The sequence below is a fragment of the Brachyhypopomus gauderio genome, chromosome 4 (assembly GCF_052324685.1).
Source record: "Brachyhypopomus gauderio isolate BG-103 chromosome 4, BGAUD_0.2, whole genome shotgun sequence".
NCBI lineage: Eukaryota > Metazoa > Chordata > Actinopteri > Gymnotiformes > Hypopomidae > Brachyhypopomus > Brachyhypopomus gauderio.
The window spans coordinates 29039359-29059420 of NC_135214.1; the positions used below are offsets into that span (position 1 = coordinate 29039359).

Here is a 20062-nt window from a genome sequence, read left to right on the forward strand (position 1 = left end):
AGTTGCAGACTGCAGGAGATCTGAAGACTGCTGTCAGGGGTATGGTTTGTGAACAGAATGGCAAGTTGGAAGATATGTGTTTCATTTTTGGGAAGATATGAGGTTCTGATTCAGTATATCTATTATCTTCCTGTCCTCTTTCCAGTTTTTCGTGAGCTTTTGTAATGTCTCTCCTAATAGTGTGTTAGAACTTTGGCAACCAAGAGACAGCAGACTGTTGATCCTCAGATTCTCAATCAGATCAGTTTTTTCTTATCTAGAAAATGAGTACTAATCTAAGATCTGGCAGTCTACACTGCAGTGAAACAAGAGAAAGAGAGGATAAGAAGAAGGAGGAGAGAAAGGATGGGTAGATTACCCCTCAGCTCACAAAAAGATTCCAATCTCCGAATTTGTTAGAATAAGTTAGAGTAAACCTTAGGTGTAAATCTGTCAAACATAATATAAAAATCAGTGACAAATGAATCAAGATATATAAGATACAGTCACTAACATAAGCTTATCCATGTTGTGGAAACAAAAGCTTATAACCTGACCTTAAATTCATCTATTGGTTTTAGAAATTGTCACGGAACAGCTCCGGACCCCTCCCTGTGGGCGTGTGTCTACGTCGTCTGCGTCTTGCCGTCTGCGTCTATGGCTCCTCGTGGGTGTGGTTGTGTCTGCGTGTGTTCATTCGTCCCACCTGTGGCCCGTCTCGTAATCACTCGGGGCTCATGTAGTTTGTCTATTTAATGTGCGTTCGCGCAGTGTCGTGTGCTTGTCGTTGTCTTTAGTTTGCACGTTGCCTGTGTGTGTGAGTTTGTGTTTTCTGTGCGCGTATTGCGCAACGCAAAATCAATAAAGCAGTGACGTTGGCTGCGTATGCAAGGATCCGTGTCTCGTCCTTCCCACTGCACCCCAGCGTTACAGAACGACAAGCCGCGTTGAGACACCAGGACAATGCCCGGCTATAAATCCAAGTCCAAGAAGGGGAAGAAGAAACCCAGCAAGCGGCATCATCGCACTTCGCCCTCGTCTTCACGGGGAAGCTCGCCCATACGGGTCGGCGTCCTCGAGTGGCACGAGACGGGTACGCCACCAGAGGGTGGCCGTGGAGTGGAAGACCACGCCTACGCTGGCGCAGCTGGAGGGAGACCCGGTATGTGCGTCCCTGCTGCGTCACGCTCGGAAGCACCTGAACCCCGAGGCGGCGGAAGGGCTCCGCCAGGAGGCGGTGCGAATATGGAGGGGGTATCACCCCTCGTCCTCCAGGGAGTCCTCACCCCTGCGGATACACGCCGTTGAGCTCTGCCGGTTGGTGAGGGACCCCGAGAGCGAGCTGGAGGAGGGGGATTCCCCAGGCGAGGAGTCGGAGCCGGACTACGGTGGAGAGGATTACCCTCCGTCGTTGGACGGTGTCTCCACCGTGGACTACGGTGGAGAGGACTACCCTCCGTCGTTGGACGACGTCTCCACCGTGGACTACGGTGGAGAGGACTACCCCCCGTCATTAGACGAAGCCTCCACCGTGGGCTACGGTGGAGACTACCCTCCGTCCGAGGGCTCCGGTAGCGGAGAGGACGAGGAGAGCCTTCCCCCCTCGGAACTTTCGGTCGAGACCACGAAGGGGAAGTGGACCCCCTCTTCCGACCGCTCCAGTGACAGCGACATGGACTGTGCCCGGGGTGGCAGCCCGGAGCGACCCATGGACTGGAGCCAAGGAGAAGAGGGGGAGGACATGGAGACCGAGGGGGACCGTCCGCACAGCCCGTTCGGCACGACCTTCAGCCGCACAGCACCCGGCACGTCAGCCGGCCGCGCAGCACCCGGCACGTCAGCCGGCCGCGCAGCACCCAGTGGAGGGGCTGCAGCTACGGCTGGAGGTGGAGAGGTGCCCGCAGCTCCCGATCTTTCGCTCCTCTGGGCTCTCGGCTTGGCGCGTAGCTGGGCGCCTGTTTCATGTTTGTGTGTGCCTGTGTTCGTAAGTCTTCCCGTATGTGTGCCCAATCCGTTATTCCCTTTCGTGCCTCTGTGTGTTAGTGTGCCAGTCTGTGTGTTGGTGAACGTCCCGTTGAGTGTGTCTAACGTGTTTTCCCCCGTCTTCCCAGGAAGGGTGTTTTAGGGGGTTCGTGGCGGTCCTGCCGTCGGGGGTGACGGCTCTCGGAGGCTCGTAGACCAGCGGCTCCGGACCTGCCCGTCGGTGTAGGTTCGGGGCATTCCAGCTGCGCCGGACGCTCCGGGAGTAGCGAGCCCCTGGTGGCGGGTTCTGTCACGGAACAGCTCCGGACCCCTCCCTGTGGGCGTGTGTCTACGCCGTCTGCGTCTTGCCGTCTGCGTCTATGGCTCCTCGTGGGTGTGGTTGTGTCTGCGTGTGTTCATTCGTCCCACCTGTGGCCCGTCTCGTAATCACTCGGGGCTCATGTAGTTTGTCTATTTAATGTGCGTTCGCGCAGTGTCGTGTGCTTGTCGTTGTCTTTAGTTTGCACGTTGCCTGTGTGTGTGAGTTTGTGTTTTCTGTGCGCGTATTGCGCAACGCAAAATCAATAAAGCAGTGACGTTGGCTGCGTATGCAAGGATCCGTGTCTCGTCCTTCCCACTGCACCCCAACGTTTCAGAAATGACTCATATGAAAGCTGAAACCCTCCCAAATGAGATTTAATTTACGAAAATAAATTTGCTTTACTGCAGAAATATTGATCATTTAATGAACACAGAAAGGTCAGATTTTGGCAAGACAAAAGTTGTGTCGCCCACAGAAAGTAAGGTGAAAATCAAACAAATAATTCACTTCATATACAAATATATGCTTCATAACACTGGTGACTGACGTTGTGCTATTAGAGCCATATTTAATATTTTGTGTGACTTCCACAAGCTTGAAGGACCGCATCTGTGCGGTTTAACAATGATTCATACAATTTATTGATGAAGTCATCAGGAATAGCAAAGAATTATTACATGCCTCCCAGAGTTCATCAAAATTCCTTGGTTTTGTCTTCCAAGTTTCCTCTTTCATCCTACCCCAAACATGCTCAATGATGTTCATGACTGGTGACTGGGCTGGCCAGTCCTGGAGCACCTTAATCATCTTCGCCTTGAGGAACTTTGATGTAGAGATGGATGTATGAGATGGAGCACCACCCTGCTGCAAAATTTGACCCCTTTTATGATTGGGAATGTAAGATGTAGCTAATTCTTGATATATTAGGCTATTGATATTGCCTTCCACCTTGCAAATGTTTCACACACCCCCATACTGAATGTAACCCCAGACCATGATCTTTCCACCACCAAAGTTGACTGGGTGAATCTTTCTGGGTGAATCTTGGATCCATATGGGCTACAGTAGTAGATTCATCTGAGAAATCCACCTTCTGCCACTTTTCCAGCGTCCATCCGTTCAGCAGACTGTGGGCCTTGGCAAATGCCACACAGTTTTTTACCTGCCATTTGTTTAGCGCCGGCTTCTAGGCACTGATTCGACCATGGAGGCCATTTCGAGACAGAATCCTACAAACTGTTCTAGTTGACACAGGGACTTGGTGACCAGGCCTGGTGGAGCTCTACTGCAGTGGAAGAGGGACTGGCTTTGGATTTTCTAACCGAGCAGTTGTCTTGTGGGGTCTGCCGGACCTGGGCTTGTCAAAAACATCTCCAGTCTCTTCAAATCTTTTTTTAATTCTTTGTACTTGACGCTGAGACACATTAAAGGTGCCAGCCACCTCTGCAGCGGATTTGGTCTTCAGCGGCTTGATAATCAAGGCTTTGGTCACAGGATGAATTTTTGGCATGTTGTCAGATGTCAAGTTGCAGTGCAAGTGAAGGTCTGGGGTACTGGAGTTCTTTTTATACACAGGAGAGGCTGTAAACTAGGATTGGGTGCATTATATGACAAGGCGACACAACTTTTGTCTTGCCAAAATCTGACCTTTCTGTGTTCATTAAATGATAAATATTTCTGCAGTAAAGCAAATTTATTTTCATAAATTAAATCTCATTTGGGAGGGTATCAGCTTTCATACAAGTCATTTCTAAAACCAATCTATATACATTTAAAGTCAGGTTATAAGCTTTTGTTTCCACAACATGAATAAGCGACAGAACTTATGTCAGGGACAGTATATGGGGGGAAGGACATTTGAATTTCTTGAATTGTCATGAGCTTCTGTTTGTTACAGCAGTAGTCAGTGACTCATCAGCCACAAGTACCTCTAATTTTTGATGATTGGCCTAAACACCAAATACATAACAACCACAATCATGCCATCCCTACATACTTACTGGAATATCACTGCCTCACGAACAAGCTGACTATCTTATTCATCTTCACGCACCTCACACAGGTGCCTTGCTTCCCTCCCGAACATCAGAAAACATGGCGAACACTTGGGGATGATGTGTTTTGTGTGCAGTCTTCATCAGGCTTCTGGAAGATTAAGACTACATATACATTGATGATATTCTGTCAGTTTTTATTAAGGCGTGCTTTAGGCACAGGATGTACTTTTGAATTGTGCCGTTTCATTTTGTAAAAAGGCCATTGGTCTGATGATAGTAGGGAAATCAGACATTCCTAGTGATTCCTAGTTTTTCCCCACAGGGCAAAATTCATATAAACTTATTATATGAACATAAATTTATTAGGCTTGGGTCTAAATATTTTTGTGCCAACCTTATTCACCAACTTTCTTCCTGAATAAAGTCTAGAATTGACACAGTAACCTCTTGTGCTTGTGTCGTTTGGTGGTTGAACATTTCAGTGCAGCAAGATTTTCTCCTTCTCCTGGTAATGCTACTAATACATTATACTGTGCTCGTCTTTCAGTGTGCTCATAGAAATAGTGCAGTCATCTAGGCCTACCACATCCTGATGAATGGATGGATGGACATGAATAAATGTATTAATGAATAAATGATTATTACTTGCATATATCTATTGATCACATGTATAAAACTGCAAGTCAACATGGTATAATGTTAAAATAAGTATACCATATCAGTGAAGATACATAAGTGGAACTGAAGGATACATTATATGACCCGTGCATGTGACATGAATAATATGGATAAGAAGAGTAGCAAATATGATGCAAAAAAAATGGATTTGTGTGGTAATTAGGCTTACATTCCAGAATATGGCAACTACAGCGATTAGATCAGATGAATATTCGGCTCGAGTCTTTTGTCCTGTTTCCATACCAACATGAAACTACGATGTAGCTATAGTGTGCGTTAAGTTGTGTACGTTAGGATGAAATCTGTATCAGCATTGCTTCTGTACTCCACTGATAAAATACTGTAATAGTTTTAGCTATTACAGGCTATAGCTTAGTTTATAGATGGATGGAGCGTCGCATTTGTACTTTATGAATCTTATGTGTGAAAGTGAAAACTGAAAAATAAAACCTTCGCTGCTTGTGCTCACTAGTGACGCCTTCGACGGGTAACCCAGCGTGCCTGAAGTAAACACAACTGTCGACGTTTTTTCCAAAGTTATTTTTGCTGACATACACACAAAGTGGTTTTCTTGATATCTATGTATTGATTATTGTAGGTTAAAAATAAATGGACGAATGTAACGAATCATTGGTTGCCGAGAGTTTAAAAAGTGGCCGAAAGGTAGTCACATGGCTATTGCGCATGTCTGCAGAGTGCCTCTTTTGCTAACAAAATACGACAGATTTATTAGTTATTAGTCCAAATAATAAGAATAACCTATAATATTATTCGTCCGATACATTACAGTTCTCCAGGGTCTCCAATTACTCTCTAGGGTGTTTCACACAGCAACCCAGCGCGCAGACTGAGGGACTTTCTGATGTTCCTTGGCGGAAGCGTTTGAACATAAATGACGTGTGAATCACAGGACTGTGCGGTGTGTGTTCGTCCTCCAGTCACACGGGGAGATGCGTCTATGAGAGCCTGAAGAAACATTACTTTGAAGCATAACTTAAGGCTGCCGTTGTACAATGGATTGTGGTATTTTAACGTCTAAGACCGTTCTTTTACTTCTCAGTTTGATATTTGCGGTAAGTTTTCTTTTTAAAAATCTTAGCAAGAGTAAAAAAATTAGGCTTATTTGTGTAAGCTTGGTATCAAAACTAAAAATTGTGGATATGTATATAATCTCTTGTGTAACCTAATCTCGTCTTTTTGCGCTTTTGACATGGTTTACTCTTTGATCATTATGCTTGGCGGAAATAAACATTGCGGAAATAAGTTTTTTTTAAATCAGATTTTGTGATATTAATGGGAAGCCTATCACACATTTATTCCGTTCGTACACTCACGAAGTATTTTAGCCAAGCTTTTAATACATTCTTGGCCAAAAACCCCATGGCTTGTTCAGAGGAAATGTTCTTATGCCCAAAGAGATGGCACAGGTTTATAAGACTTTTAATAGGTTTGGGCATCCATTTAAAACCTGTTCAGGCGTTTTCTTGGCAGTATGTTTTAGATTACTGTGACTCACCCTAAATTTGATTGTCTATGGAGAATGGGTGGACTTTGTATTTGTAAAAATATTTTACACCTCAGTATAAAACTGTACCATTGCATTAATGGTAGACGTTTAGCCTATGATACCGTTTGGTGGACAGGAATGAACAGTAACAAATTATGAAACAGGAATGGAAATCATTTGGTCCTCATTCTAGGTTCCATCACTGAGCTGTCCGGTTCTCCCAGTCATGCTTTTTCTGGAATTAGTGGGCTCAAAGGGGAACTTTCTAGACAAGTCCATGTTTTGTCTCAGCACAGCAAATGTGTTGAGCTGTAGTTAGAAACTAATATAATATCATATTTAATATCATATTTAACATAATAATATCATATTTAACTCTTTTTTTTAAGTTGTTGGTTTTAAAAAACAAAATTAAACAATTTTTAATTTTTAAACATGGCCTTTAAAAGTTTGAGTTTATGTGCTGCCTTGTCTTCTGTGGCCTTAGGCTCATATGAGGCACAAGAGGAGTTTGTAGGTAGATTAAAGGAAGGAAAGGGGGTTACTCACAGTCTCGTGACTGAGGATTGTGACCTGTTGATCCAGAGCTAAGTCATGTGTAGTCATGCTTTGGTTGAACCCGTGGATCTCCATGCAAAAATTCAAGGAAAACCAATTACATTCTTGCAATGATTGAGAGATACATTTGTTTTTCATAGTGTAAACAAGTAATTAAGGTATGCAACCATTTATGGTTTCAATCAAGAAGTAATTCAATCGCAACCATTATGGGTATGTGGCAGTTACTCCTTTTTAAACCAGCACTGTCTAACGCGACTCTTCCTCCAGGCCGCCGGAGCTGCCCTGGCCTATGTCGGCGCTTATGTCATAAGTAGCTACAAGCACTTTAACGACTTTGTGACGGACAAATACACCCTCATCCCCGCAGCCATCATTATCGGCGTGGCCGTGGTCCTGTTTCTCATCGGGATCGTCGGCTGCTGCGTCACTCTCAAGGAGTCTACGTTTGGCCTGAGTTGTGTAAGTGTGGGACTCTCCAGCAAGACCTAGTGACTTCGTGCCAATATGGCCGACTTCGTGGCAAGATGTTGAAAGCAATTTGCACTCGTTTAGTTTCAGTTCTGTTTAATGTAGCTGCAGAAATAAATAGTATTTGTGTGCACCTGCTTTCGCCTGCAGTTCCTGATCGTCATTGTGGTGATCTTCGCAGCAGAAGTGACTGCCTTTGTGTTTGGGTTTATTTACAGGGGCAGGGTGAGTTTCTCCTCCTGTATAGCATTTGTGAATCCTATAAGAATTCCTCATCTGCTGCTCGTGTTCTAGTTTATTCTGATGTGACTTTATGCCTGTGTTTGTTCTGGGTTCGACAGATAAAGGGCAACTTGGAGAAGTCGATGAGCGACGTCTTCCAGAAGTACGATGGCCAGAACTCTGAGACCCGAGCAGTGGATTATTTGCAGGAACAAGTAAAGTCTCATTATTGTTAGAATTCACAATTTGTCTTTATTCAAAAAATAACTAGGGGACATGTGGTGATTTGAGAACCTACACCATCTTCACTAATCTCCTGTTGCCCCCTTCTCTTCTCCTTCCTCACAGCTGAAATGTTGTGGTGTGCAGAACTACACTGACTGGACCAGTATTCCTTGGTTCAGCTCCCACAATGCCCCTGTGCCCAAGTCCTGCTGCAAAACAAGCGCCACATGCACTGGACAGATCGACCAGCCAGAACAGCTGAACACGCAGGTAGGCTGAACTTTGGCGCTACACGTGGCTCACGCTAATCAGCAGATTATGAGCAGTTCTTGGCACGCTGTGTTCTGGTGAGGCCTCACCAGCTCACGACTCTTATGCCTTTTATAGGGATGTGAAGCTAAACTTGAGCAGCTGCTTCAGGATGTGCTGAGCTACGCCATGCTGGTCATCTTGGGATTCGCACTCATAAAGGTAGAGCAGACCAACATGAACCCCCACTTGTGGCCCCCTATAATGTCAGTAGGCGGCCCTGCTAATGCCTTATGGCCTAGTATATTAAAAGCTCATTTATATTTCCATTCTATTGGTGGTCTGTTTCTTTTGGGTTTTAGGGGGGGTTTTTTTTTGTTATAATCCAGATGTAGACTGAACCTTGATCTGGAATTACATCTCCTACTTGTAATTCCTGCAGTTACGTTGGAGCCACGAGGCTGTTCGAAGGTGTTTTGAGTGCATGTTACTGTCGTGCTGACTCCTCCCATTTCTCCCCAGTTATTCGGGATGCTCAGCGTTTGCGTGATAACCTGCAGGAGCAGAAGGGTGGGCTACCAGCCCCTTTACTCCGCATGAGGGCTGGAGGTCAGAGCTCCTCCCAGTGCTGCCCCACAGACCCTCGGGTCCCACTGAGTTCCCCTTGTGCCTGTCTACCTTTTTCACCACAAACAGGACTCCCTACTGTCGCACACCTATACATTTTGGTTTTCTTAGAATGTACTTGAGGGGGTTTTTAATGCAGTATTCATGCATATATGCAAAAATATAGAAATGCAAATAAGCAACATATTGGTTGTATGGTAATTGGAAGAATGTAAAACATCAATGCTTTTGGAAAGGAAAATGCGTCACATCATGCTGAATCTAAACTGTATGTTGAAGTTACAGGTAAATTATACTTTCTTAGCTTTTCATTAATTATGTCTTGGAGAGTTTGTATGTGTCTGTCTGCCTTAGCGCGAGTTCTTTTCCAGAGCTGTAAATAACGGAGACGAAGAAGGTTTCACCAGTTTTCTAAAGTGATGTTTTGAAGATTTTTGAGAAATGACAGGACCCTGCCCATTTGAGTACTTTTCATTGGGAGGTGATTCACAGGAAGTGTTGTTCCTGTGAATGTCCATATCTTTACTGTGCTGTATTTAATCCTGTCCTTTCATATCTTGTTGTCAATTACTACAAATTACTGTACCCCTATTTAATTGTAGCTGCAGGAACTCGTAGGTCAAAAGTTTTTGTTGCACTTATAAAACAATTGAATAAACTTTTAAAATGTGTGTCTCGTTACTACAACAATCTTGGTCATGTTTATTTGCATACTGACGCATGCTTCTCACTATCACATGTTGAAATGTGTAACTTCAGATAAGCACTACTGAACGCCTTCAGCTTATCTTGTGCTACTCCTTTATCTTTGCTGTTCATTTGGCAACAAAGGTCTCCAGTGAAGATGAATTAAAGAAGGTCACTGTCAGAGACTTTGACCTTCATTCCAAAGACTAATCAATGAAAAATCAAAATGCCAATGTTTAATGTTTAATGCCAAGGTCAGGTGATGGCTTATATTCAAACAACACAGCAAATCAAAATGGAAAATGCGCTGCTCGGTTTGTCATGTTTTTGATGCGAAATTAATTAGGGAAAATTTGCGTACAAATGGCAATCCTAGAATAGGGGTTACGTTCACACTTTGTGCTACACGCGGGATGACCAGCAGGGGGCACAAATGTTTTACGACTTTATAACAGTTCTACGAGATTAAATTGGGTTTCAGAAGTATCCATAGAACTAACGAACAACAGTAAGTTATAAATTGTGATACACAGCCAGTGTCTGTGGGGGTGCATTTGGCAGCAGTGTGAGCAAATCGTATTGTTCCTTTTTCTTCTTTTTTTGGAAAGGAAAAAATAATTTCAATCTAGAAGGACACGACCTACTTCCTTTTCTAAATCGAGTTTATAGATGTTTTCATACTATAACGTGAATTAGTCTCTATATTCTGTAGTAAGTGTAGCTGAATGACCATAATCGTTTTTATAAAACTACAACATGACATAGTCTTAAAACATATTTTTATGTAGCTTACATAAGCACAGGAACAGGGGAAGATAGATTGTTATTCTTTATTGACAAGACTAGTAAGTGTAGGATGTTACAAAATAGATTTTCTCAGGGCGCTTCTGTTCAAACTCGAAACGTCTCTTCCTCAGGCGTTCGGACAGAGGAAATGTGCACCGACTACTCATTTATTTATCTCTCGGCGGCGGCCCAGTGCCTGTGCTGCGCTGTAACCCGAGCCGTGTGATGATGCTGGCACCGGGAGGCCAGCCGAACCCGCACAGCCGAACCGGCTCCCCCTGCCTCTCGGTCCAAGGACTCCGCATCCCCACTCCGCACAACAGGCCAGGCCAGAATCAGCGCTTCACCGACCCATGTTCGGCCGCCTGCTGTAGGACATTTAGTAAGTCTGTAATGGCCTGTGGGCCAAAAGGAAATTATTAGAATAATCAAAAACGGAGATGTGTGTATCTGAAAAACACTTTTCGGTGCTTAAATCACCAGAGTGGCGTAACACTAATGCCATCTAATCCGTTCATTTGTTTAAGTGTTTTGGCAGGCAGTATGAACAGTTTTAACAGTTTGTTATAAAATATGAAATCAGACTGTTGTTGAATATGTTTGATAGATAGATAGATAGATAGATAGATAGATAGATAGATAGATAGATAGATAGATAGATAGATAGATAGATAGATAGATAGATAAAAATATGGCATTGATTGATTGGATTACCAGATTTGATTACCATAAATCGATTCAGATTAATTTTCTTGCATAGCCTATTTCAGGACGCACGACCTTTCATCCTAAATGACGTGTTGCAGGTCAGTGCTTTGAAGTGCTCTTTCCTCCCACAAACAGATGTTGTGTCCACGCACGAGCGGACAACCAGCTCACGGGCGGCGTTGTTCTGGGTCTCTACCGCCCGTGAATAGGACCGCACTGGTCGCTAACGCACGCAGCCTGCGAGCAGCCCCTTATCGCAGAGTGGGTTTTGTTTCCTCTCGGAGCAAGCAGGTGTCCAGATAACGGGGCTGCTTGATGGGCAGAACGTGACGTCAAATGGGGCACCAGCGACTTTTTGGGAAGGAAAAGCTGGAAAACTGCGCGTTTGGTCCGCTGGCTGGCACACTGTCACGGGGCAGATCTAATATGATGATATGATAGGCGGAACATTCACGCAGGAGCACTGATACTGATCGCGCTTACTGTAACCACGATCTTCCGGACTACACCGGTGTAGCCGATGTAACAGATGAGGAGGTTATTATGGGAATGTGAAGATATTCAACATACAGCACTAACCTGTTCTTCTCACACTAAAGCGTAAAAGCGTGAAGCAACCTAGGGCATAACACGGTAAGAAAACGCATCGCAGCCTTTGTAGTTTTCTCACTGTTGTGGGCCGAAAGACGGAACGATACTATCGCCAAAGCCAACTCAGTAACGTCGGGGCGAGCGATTTTAATCTCCGCAAGGTGGTCTCTCCACTCTGTGGCACTTTTGAGGGAACTGTCGTGCGAAAAAGATCTTTAATTTCTGCGCGTGCCTTCGTTGAGCTGCGACACGAGCGTTACAGCGTTACACGCACAAAGGCGCAGCAGCGATCTATTGTGTGGCCGAGTTACAGCGCACGGACGTCCCAACACTGTTGTTGTTTATTACCTCAACCACCAAAGAATGTATTATCGGTTTTTTCCTTCATATTTTTTTGTCTTTTATCCATAAAAGTGTAATATGTATTCTCCGTGCATGTGAAATAAGCACATCATTTACAGCCGAATACAAAAGATTTTCCAAAACATCAGAAAGCCTGTGTTTCAACTGCAGTGTCTAGAATGGCCCGATAATTTGTACGATCTTACCCAGACAACGCCATAGCAATGTGCATTATTTATAAAGTTAAGCAGAATGCAGCTCAGCCCTTTCTCACTCACACTGCTAAAATTATGGAGGTTTTTTCATATTTTTCGACCAAGACATCAAAGCAGATGTTGCTTGTGTTAGTAAACATAAATTTCTTTCGGTAGAGAAACACCATAAACTTTTGGTATTAATATACAGTAATTTTTTAAGGTTGACGCAACACGTTTAAGTGTCCGTTTGTGAGACTACAAAAGCAATACAAGTCATTAGACAACAACAAAAATAGCTTTACATGAAATGGTGTCGTCGTGTCTCGCGTTCATTCATTCTTGTATAGTCATTGTCTTGGAGTCTCATTCATTTACTAATCATATCTCTATCTCTCTCTCTGTCTCTCTCTCACACACACACACACACACAAACAAACAAACAAACACACACACACACACACACACACACACACACACACACACACACACACACACACACACACACACACACACACACACTCTCTCTCTCTCTCTCTCTCTCTCTCTCTCTAACAGCTGTGGGGATGCAGAGGAACACTGAGGAGCACTGGCAGAGAGCCGTTCATGGGACATGGAGGTGAAAGGTCCGTGCAAGGACGGCAAGTTTTCTGGACTCAGAGTTTTCTGGACGATGCCTCCCGCCCGCCCCCGACCGCTTCCGTGGCGTCGTGTCTAGATCGAGGCTAGTGAGCGAGGCCAAGCTCTGGTGGCTTGTTTTGTGGGAGAAGCGGCGTTCCGGTCGGGTTCCCCCCGTCCACCGTACATGTGCAGCAGCCTCTGGAAGGTGGCAGAACGTTGCTATGGAGACACTTGCCCTGCACCAGGGCGCTGTTGTGTTCTGCCCTGTTTCCTCTCATAGGCGGCGAGCACGGAGTGGTGTGTAACGGGCTTCTCTCAGAACGGATATTCAATCCGCCCTGCACATTAAAGATGATTGTAATCACACGCCATTTGGGCTTCACTTTGTAATCTCTTCGTCTCTACTTCTCCACGCCGTTTTCTCCTGTGTTGTTGTGTTTCAGAGCAATTTCACAGATAATGGAAGCTGTGGCATTTGGCGGTTTCAAAATATTTCACCGCACGGAAAGCCCGCACCATGGCGCGTAATTACGTGACTACCGAAGTTGGGTTCTCATCGTGAATCCCACGTCCTCTCTGAGCGATGGCCAGGATGACCCCTTCCTCTTTCTCCTACGGCTTCGACCTGGGGCCCCGGTTCCAAGAGCTGCGGCCACTGGGCACGGGCGCGTCCGGCCTGGTGCTGGCAGCCGTGGACCGGCGCGGTGGGCGGAGGGTGGCCGTGAAGAAGCTTGTCCTCCGAGACGCGCTCGGCGCCAAGCACGCGCTGCGGGAGGTCAAGATCACGCGGAGGCTCCGACACGACAACGTGGTGCGCGTGTACGACACGTTGGGGCCGTGCGGCCGGCCCCTGCCCCGCGACCTGGCCGGCATCACCGCGGTCTACATCGTGCAGGAGTTGATGGAGACAGACCTGGGCCGCATGCTGGAGGGCGGACCTTTGCCGGTCGAGCACGCCACCCTGCTGTTCTACCAGCTCCTCCGCGGCCTCAAGTTCATCCACTCGGCCAACGTGCTGCACCGCGACCTGAAGCCGGCCAACATCTTCGTCAACCCCGAGCAGCTGCTGCTGAAGATCGGAGACTTCGGATTGGCACGAATCGTGGATCCGCATTACTCACACAAGGTAAGAGGGCAACGTTTAGACTGCGTGCAGACAGAAAGCAAAATAACTAACCACCTTAGCTTCCAAACGTGTCTTCTTCATGTAGCAGTGTTTCTCCTTAGCATTAGATGGAAGTCACAATGCTTGAAGTGAATTTGAGAAACATTACCCGTCGCCTACAGTCAACTGGAAGGATGGTTTTCTGGATCCTGATCTGAAGTTAGATGACGAGCTCCATCGTGGTTACACATCGGTATGCCTCTCCCAGTGATCCACTTGGGTAGCAGGCCTGGTGGTTTGGTGTTCACTTCCAGCGTTCTGCTCACCAAGTTAGCCTCTTCCCTCTGCGTTTGCAGGTATTTACCACACCTTCTCCCAAGTCTCCTGAAGAAGTAGATACGGCACTTCTTAAGATCTTAGTGGCCTTCATCTATCAAGTTAATGTTGTTTTCGGAAGAAAAACAACCGTGCTTGCGCTCGGCTAGACAATGCCCCTGCTTTGACCCATGTTTAGAGTCCATTATGGCCCGATGTCTTTTGAGGGATATCGCTTCTGAAGCCTCTTCCCCTGCAGTCCTATGGGGCGTTACGATAATCCCAGGGAATTATGACCTCGACTGTTTCGGGATCAGAGCTGTGAAAGATTAATGTGGCTGTTTTGCACCTCCATTGTCCACGTCTTATTATTGCAGGGAGCACACTGTGTAACATTAGCAGAGCCTCAGAGGCCAAAACGAATGGGCAGAGGGGGTTATCGGAGGATTTGGCAGGGAAAGGGCCAGACTCGGTTCAGGATGGACAGGACAGCATGTCCAGGCACAGAGTAGATTGCGATGATGAAACCAGGACAACGGAGGGGCCCGCCCCGCTCTGAACGCCCCAGGGGCGAGCAGTTCCTTCGCTCGGTGAGTAACAGCTGAGTCAGTGTGGGGTAGGGCGGGCCGTTCACTGCCACACGCTGTTCTCCAGCTTTAGCTGCCGTTCAGGACTGGAACCAGTGTCCCGCAGTGTCCCGCAGTCTCGCGCCGCATCGTCCTTTTGCAGCAGTGCCAGAGTCAGGGAACTGGAAATAGTGTGGTGTCCTGCCCTTCCACGACTCAGTGTCCCGCAGCTCCGTTAACGTGAGCGGGTGACCTTGACGGACCACTTTCCTCTCGAACTGGAGCAGAACCTGGACACGCAGATCCCAGCTCCACAGATCCCAACTCCACAGAAGCCAGTTCCACAGATCCCAGTTCTACAGGTCAGGGGCTTGTGGAGTCGAGCTCTTAGTCTCAGCCGAGGGAGGTCACTGATAATCGCATAAAAAGAGGACACTGAATATGTTTGTCTGCTAAGGTAGTATTATGTGTAGGTTATTTGTATTTAAATTGACTGCAAAGTTACTACTTAAAGGTACTGATGGTCTGGTATTGAATATTGCTTCTGCAAAACCAATGCAGGGAAACAAATTGGTAACTAATACTTATTACAAACCATTCTGGTGTTTGTTCATGACAGTGTTTACGGGGTCTGCAGGTTTGTGAATCAGAACAGGTTAGTGTGTATGGGCTCATGGCATGCAGAGGCGCTCTCCGTGGCCAGGAGATGGCTCCCTGATTGGGCCCCGATCACCCTCATAGCGCCCAGCTGGGTCCGGGCTCACAAACAATTCATTAGACGGCCTCGGGGTACACCAGGAGGTGAGAACAGGAAGGAGGGGGAGGGGAGAGTTGAAACTGAGAGGTGGGGGGCGGCGGTGGTGGGAGGCCTTGCAGTTCCATCAGCTGTTTCGCATTAAAGATTTAGAAGCGGCGGCGTCATTTATCCTCCTGTAAGAGACGGGAGGGCGGCAGGGGTTCTGGGGGGAGGCCCTTTGTTAGCGGTTAGCTAGCGCGTCATGCCTCAAGCCTGTGAATGCTGGTGTAAACAAAGCGTTCTCCCAACACAGAACCCTCAGGCGCATTTGAACGCACATTTCTGCTCGCATACTGTTTTACCCGTGTGCTCACAAGGAAATTCACCACGACGGTGACCGGGCCACCACAACGGCAAGGCTGACAAAGACGAAGGCCGCCGTGGGCCGAGACGTCTCTAGGGTTTCGATGCCAGTAAAGCTGGACGTGTTCTCACTCTCTGTGGAGACAGAGCCTAGCTCGTCCACCACTTTCCACCGTGATGTGGGCAATGCCGCTGCCAGCTCGCCGGTCCCCCATGTCTTGCTAAAAGACAGAGAGGGTGTGTTTTGTTTTGCGTGTGTACGCAGGGCTACCTCTCCGAGGGCATGGTGACCAAGTGGTACCGCTCTCCACGCCTGCTGCTCTCTCCAAACAACTACACCAAGGCCATCGACATGTGGGCGGCGGGCTGCATCCTGGCAGAGATGGTGACCGGGCGCATGCTGTTTGCAGGTCAGGCCACACAGGGGCGCCATTTATGTTGATACACAGCATTACATTTGTATCACAGAACGTCCTTTAAGTAGAATTGATTCTTCAAGGCAAGTTTTTTTCACTTTTATTGTTGTTGTCGGAAGTGTGAGTTATAGTTCTAATTAAATGCCACCTTATGAAAAGCTTGTGTGTGGAGCTTCGGTGAGTGATGATGAATTATTCAAGAGAAGAATCCTGACCCCTCACCCCACCCTGCTGTCCCAGGTGCCCATGAGCTGGAACAGATGCAGCTGATCCTGGACACGGTGCCCGTCCTGAGGGAGGAGGACCAGCAGGAGCTGCTGAAGGTCATGCCATCGTACGTCAGCCATGGCTGGGAGGTCAGGAGGACGCTGCAGGAGCTGCTGCCTGAGGTGGAGGACGAGGGTGAGGGGGTGAGGGTGAGGGGGGGGGGGGGGCTCCTCGGCAGCACCTCTTACCCGGCCGAACCGTTCGGATCTTCTGATCGTCGGAACGAGCCGGCGGGTTCAAAAATATTTGGTCTCGGTTCAGATGGAATGACTGATTGGGTGTGGCGTAACTCTGCTCTCCGGACGAACCGCTTCCGACACCGAGCCGTGTGACGTAGCAGAGCGCCTCGCGGGCATGAGGGCCAGTCTGGAAGATTCCTATCTTTGCATTGCACGCAACGTGCTGTTATAGCCCCTGCATTGCAGTGCTGCTCAGTAAACGCAGCCTTACGGTGCAAAGCGACGTACCTCTGGTGTATCCCAGCAGCCAGCAGGACGAGGGCATTAGTCACAGCACCGCTGGTCAAGGCTCTTCAGGCCTGGATGCACCAAGACTCCTTATTTGGCAGCTTGAGGAACATTGTAGGGATGTTGGGAAGCATGTGCAACTAGTTATAGGACATCTGTGTTTCTGGAGGGGTTTTTTTCAGTTGTATGAACACAATTAATGAGTTTCTGTCCGTTTTAAACACTCATACAGCTCTGTAACAGCAGCAGTTTGCAAATGACTGCATGAATTATCATGGCTTACGTTTCTTGTCAAAGGAATCCAGTGCGTATTTTTAACAAAAATGCATCTTAAAAAATGCACATTTATCTGTTTGAGCAAATGTGGGAAATGGAAACGAGGTGGATCAACAACTGGATTTTGTGCTGTTACACTTACGCAGGTCTGACACAGAAATAAACCAGAACTAGATATTCAGTTCACTTGAGAATCACTGAAGTGCATTAGCAACTGTTCCAAACATATTTACAAATGTGGACATAAGATTATAACCCAATTTGTTTCCTTTAAGCATGTAGGTTAATAAATGATAATAGAATCAGAATAATATTGATTTATGAATGTACTGTGAACAGTTTGTAGGTGTAGCTAATGCAGTGCAGCATTAGATTCATTAGTAAGGGCGAACTATAGGGCTTCTGACTCCTCCGTTCCTCCTCTCAGCCATAGACTTCCTGGAGCGAATCCTGACCTTTAACCCCATGGACAGGCTGACGGCGGAGGCTGCCCTGCGTCACCCGTTCCTCAGGAGGTATTCGTACCCGCAGGACGAGCCCGTGGCGCCTCACCCCTTCCGCATCGAGGACGAGCTGGAGGACAGCCTGGTGAGCGAGCCTGGCCACGCCCCCAGTCACGACTGGGACAGGTACCACACCCACTTCCTCCCTCGCTACGGTGACTGGGTTGGCTTGGACTTGACTAATGTATTAATATGAACTGTGGTTATCACTCCAGTTGGAGGAGTTTAGGAGTATTAAATGTGGATCTGAACCAAATGCTGCCCAAGTCCAAATGTGCTTACGTGTTTTCTTTGTTCCAGAACGAATCTCAGTGAAGTGTTGAAGGGATTTGTTGAAAATACGTACATGGCATGCTGGCTTTTGTTTTACAGGGTCCAATCAAGTACGCTAGTTATCAACTGTGGCATGTACTGAAATGAAGAAGCCAATTTCAGAAAAGCAAATGAGAACACTGATTCGGAGGTTACTGATCCCTGATGTTCCAGTGCACTCTATGGTCCATGAATCAGATCATTAACAGATGCTTTGTGGTTATATTATTTAACAGGGTCCACAATGAAATGGAAAAAGCTGAGATAAAAACCCCAGCGGTACAGGGTGCTAGATAAATATAGTAGCTCATGGAACATCCTCTTAATTAGATCTCCCAGTTCAGCCTCTGCAAAAATCAGATCGTCACCGTTGTGCTGTCTGCAGCCAGACGGTCTGATATGAGGGTGGTGCTCACTATGCAGGTGGAGGTTAATCAGACTGATAGGGCAGCAGACAGCAGGAGTCAGTGCCTACAGCGTGTAGAGGACGAAAGGCCAAACACAGACCCTAACTCCTAAAGAAGGATGGGCTAAAGACCAAACGGATACGAGTGGCTTAAAAACAAACGTCAGGCTGTTGCTAGCTCTACAGAACCAGCATTGGCATTATGGGATGTGAGGATGCTAAGCGCTAACACCCCCCCCCCCCCCCCCCCCCCCTCTAAACAGCCTATCATCGGAGCCCTGTTGGCAGCGGCAGGAGCGCTGTGGCTGTCTGGGTAGCGAATCAGAGGCGGGCGAGGCGGAGGAGGACGAGGTGAGGCGGGACCCACGCGCCAGCTCCGCCTCCTTCACCGAGGAGGCCCAGGTGGACCCCCGCAAGCACTCGCACAGCAGCTCGGCCGAGCGCTTCCTGGAGCAGTCGCAGCCATCCCTGGAGCGGCCCGGCGCCGAGCTGGACTGCGGCCGCTCCTGCGACTACAAGGTGGGCTCGCCCTCCTACCTGGACAGGATCGCGTGGCGGGAAGGCAAGCCCCAGCACTACTCGGAGCCCAAGCTGATCCTGGACCTGTCGCACTGGAAGCGCAGCGCCCTGCCGGGCCCCGACGGGGGCGGCGAGACGCCGGCCGACCTGTTCCAGGAGATCTCGCGTTGGGTGGAGAGCACTCGCTCCGGCCTCCATTCTCCCGGGTCGCCCCAGGAGCCGGTGCCCTTTCCCTACTCCCCCCCTCTCCCCCTCTCCCCCAGCCTGCCCCCCCAGTCCCTGCCCCGCACACGCTCCCCTTCCCTGCCCCGCACCCCGCACGTCCTGCGCCAGCACAGCAGGAGCCGTCACACCTCCTCCTTCTCGCCCCCTCCCTCCCTGCTGCCCTCCTCTCCCTCCTCTCCTACTCCCAGTCCATCCACCCCTGTCCAAAGCGACCACGAGCCTCCTCTGCTGCCCCCTGCTGGAGAAGAGCACTCGCACTTCGACCTGGACGTGTTCATCTCGCAAGCGCTGAGATTGTGTAGCCAAAGCGACGACGCAGACGCTTCCAAACAGGTCAGCGCCAGCTGTGCCTCCGGCTTTGCGGATCACAGACCCTCCAGAACTCAGACCTCCACGGCGGAGATGGTCAAAGCTCCAGGCTGCCAGAAAGAACACTGGTGAAGGAGGACCGTGGAACAGGGAAAGGGCTCTTTCATTGAGCAGGCTGGAGAAAAAAGCTCAATATGGTTTCTGCTGCTCTTGCAAGGTTGCAGCCATTTATGATCATGTGACTTACAGGAGAGAACGGGCAGACTATTTTGGGGGGGGAACGTTGATCATGCATCTCGGATGGAAATTCTCTGGGGTTTTTTTTTTAAACGTACTTTAGAAGCGCCCTGGTGAGAGAGAAAAAGACTAAAAGAAATGCAGAAGTTGGCAGGGGTATGTTTTTAAATGAAAATCCATGCACTCTGCATTCAAGTTGCTTTTTATAAAACAGTATTCTTAGCACTTGCAATAGTGGACAAGAGGAGTTTGTTGGATGACAATTTCCAGTGTTTTCACCTAATAAACTGATTTGTAGTACATGAACTGTGTGC

At 47.7% G+C, this 20062-nt stretch overlaps 2 protein-coding genes across 4 annotated transcripts; both read left to right on the plus strand.

The window, feature by feature from the left end:
• Positions 1–5673: 5673 nt before the first annotated feature.
• Positions 5674–9478, plus strand: tspan36 (tetraspanin 36). The gene is made up of 7 exons (XM_077003613.1): positions 5674–6011; positions 7274–7465; positions 7625–7699; positions 7816–7911; positions 8045–8191; positions 8309–8392; positions 8693–9478. The coding sequence occupies exons 1-7, from the start codon at positions 5952–5954 to the stop codon at positions 8768–8770; spliced, it is 732 nt and encodes a 243-aa protein (XP_076859728.1). The 5' UTR covers positions 5674–5951; the 3' UTR covers positions 8771–9478.
• A 1027-nt stretch (positions 9479–10505) lies between these two features.
• mapk4 (mitogen-activated protein kinase 4) lies at positions 10506–20040 on the plus strand. Of its 3 annotated transcripts, none has more exons than XM_077003609.1 (6): positions 10506–10652; positions 12664–13852; positions 16077–16221; positions 16468–16629; positions 17665–17866; positions 18722–20040. In XM_077003609.1, the coding sequence occupies exons 2-6, from the start codon at positions 13310–13312 to the stop codon at positions 19641–19643; spliced, it is 1974 nt and encodes a 657-aa protein (XP_076859724.1). In that variant the 5' UTR covers positions 10506–10652; positions 12664–13309; the 3' UTR covers positions 19644–20040. The 3 variants fall into 3 exon arrangements, with proteins under 3 accessions (XP_076859724.1, XP_076859723.1, XP_076859725.1); XM_077003608.1 differs by lacking the exon at positions 10506–10652 and adding an exon at positions 11133–11611; XM_077003610.1 differs by lacking the exon at positions 10506–10652 and adding an exon at positions 11133–11611 and having other exon boundaries at positions 17665–17825; positions 18722–18912.
• Positions 20041–20062: the final 22 nt, after the last annotated feature.

Excerpts from the sequence above, each read along its gene's own strand:
- tspan36 (XM_077003613.1), top strand. The coding sequence starts at position 5,952 with ATGGATTGTGGTATTTTAACGTCTAAGACCGTTCTTTTACTTCTCAGT. Across the intron at positions 8,192-8,308 it reads CAGAACAGCTGAACACGCAG|GGATGTGAAGCTAAACTTGA; the intron begins GTAGGCTGAACT and ends TGCCTTTTATAG. Across the intron at positions 8,393-8,692 it reads TGGGATTCGCACTCATAAAG|TTATTCGGGATGCTCAGCGT; the intron begins GTAGAGCAGACC and ends ATTTCTCCCCAG.
- mapk4 (XM_077003609.1), top strand. The coding sequence starts at position 13,310 with ATGGCCAGGATGACCCCTTCCTCTTTCTCCTACGGCTTCGACCTGGGG. Across the intron at positions 13,853-16,076 it reads ATCCGCATTACTCACACAAG|GGCTACCTCTCCGAGGGCAT; the intron begins GTAAGAGGGCAA and ends GTGTGTACGCAG. Across the intron at positions 16,630-17,664 it reads GCCTGAGGTGGAGGACGAGG|CCATAGACTTCCTGGAGCGA; the intron begins GTGAGGGGGTGA and ends TCCTCCTCTCAG.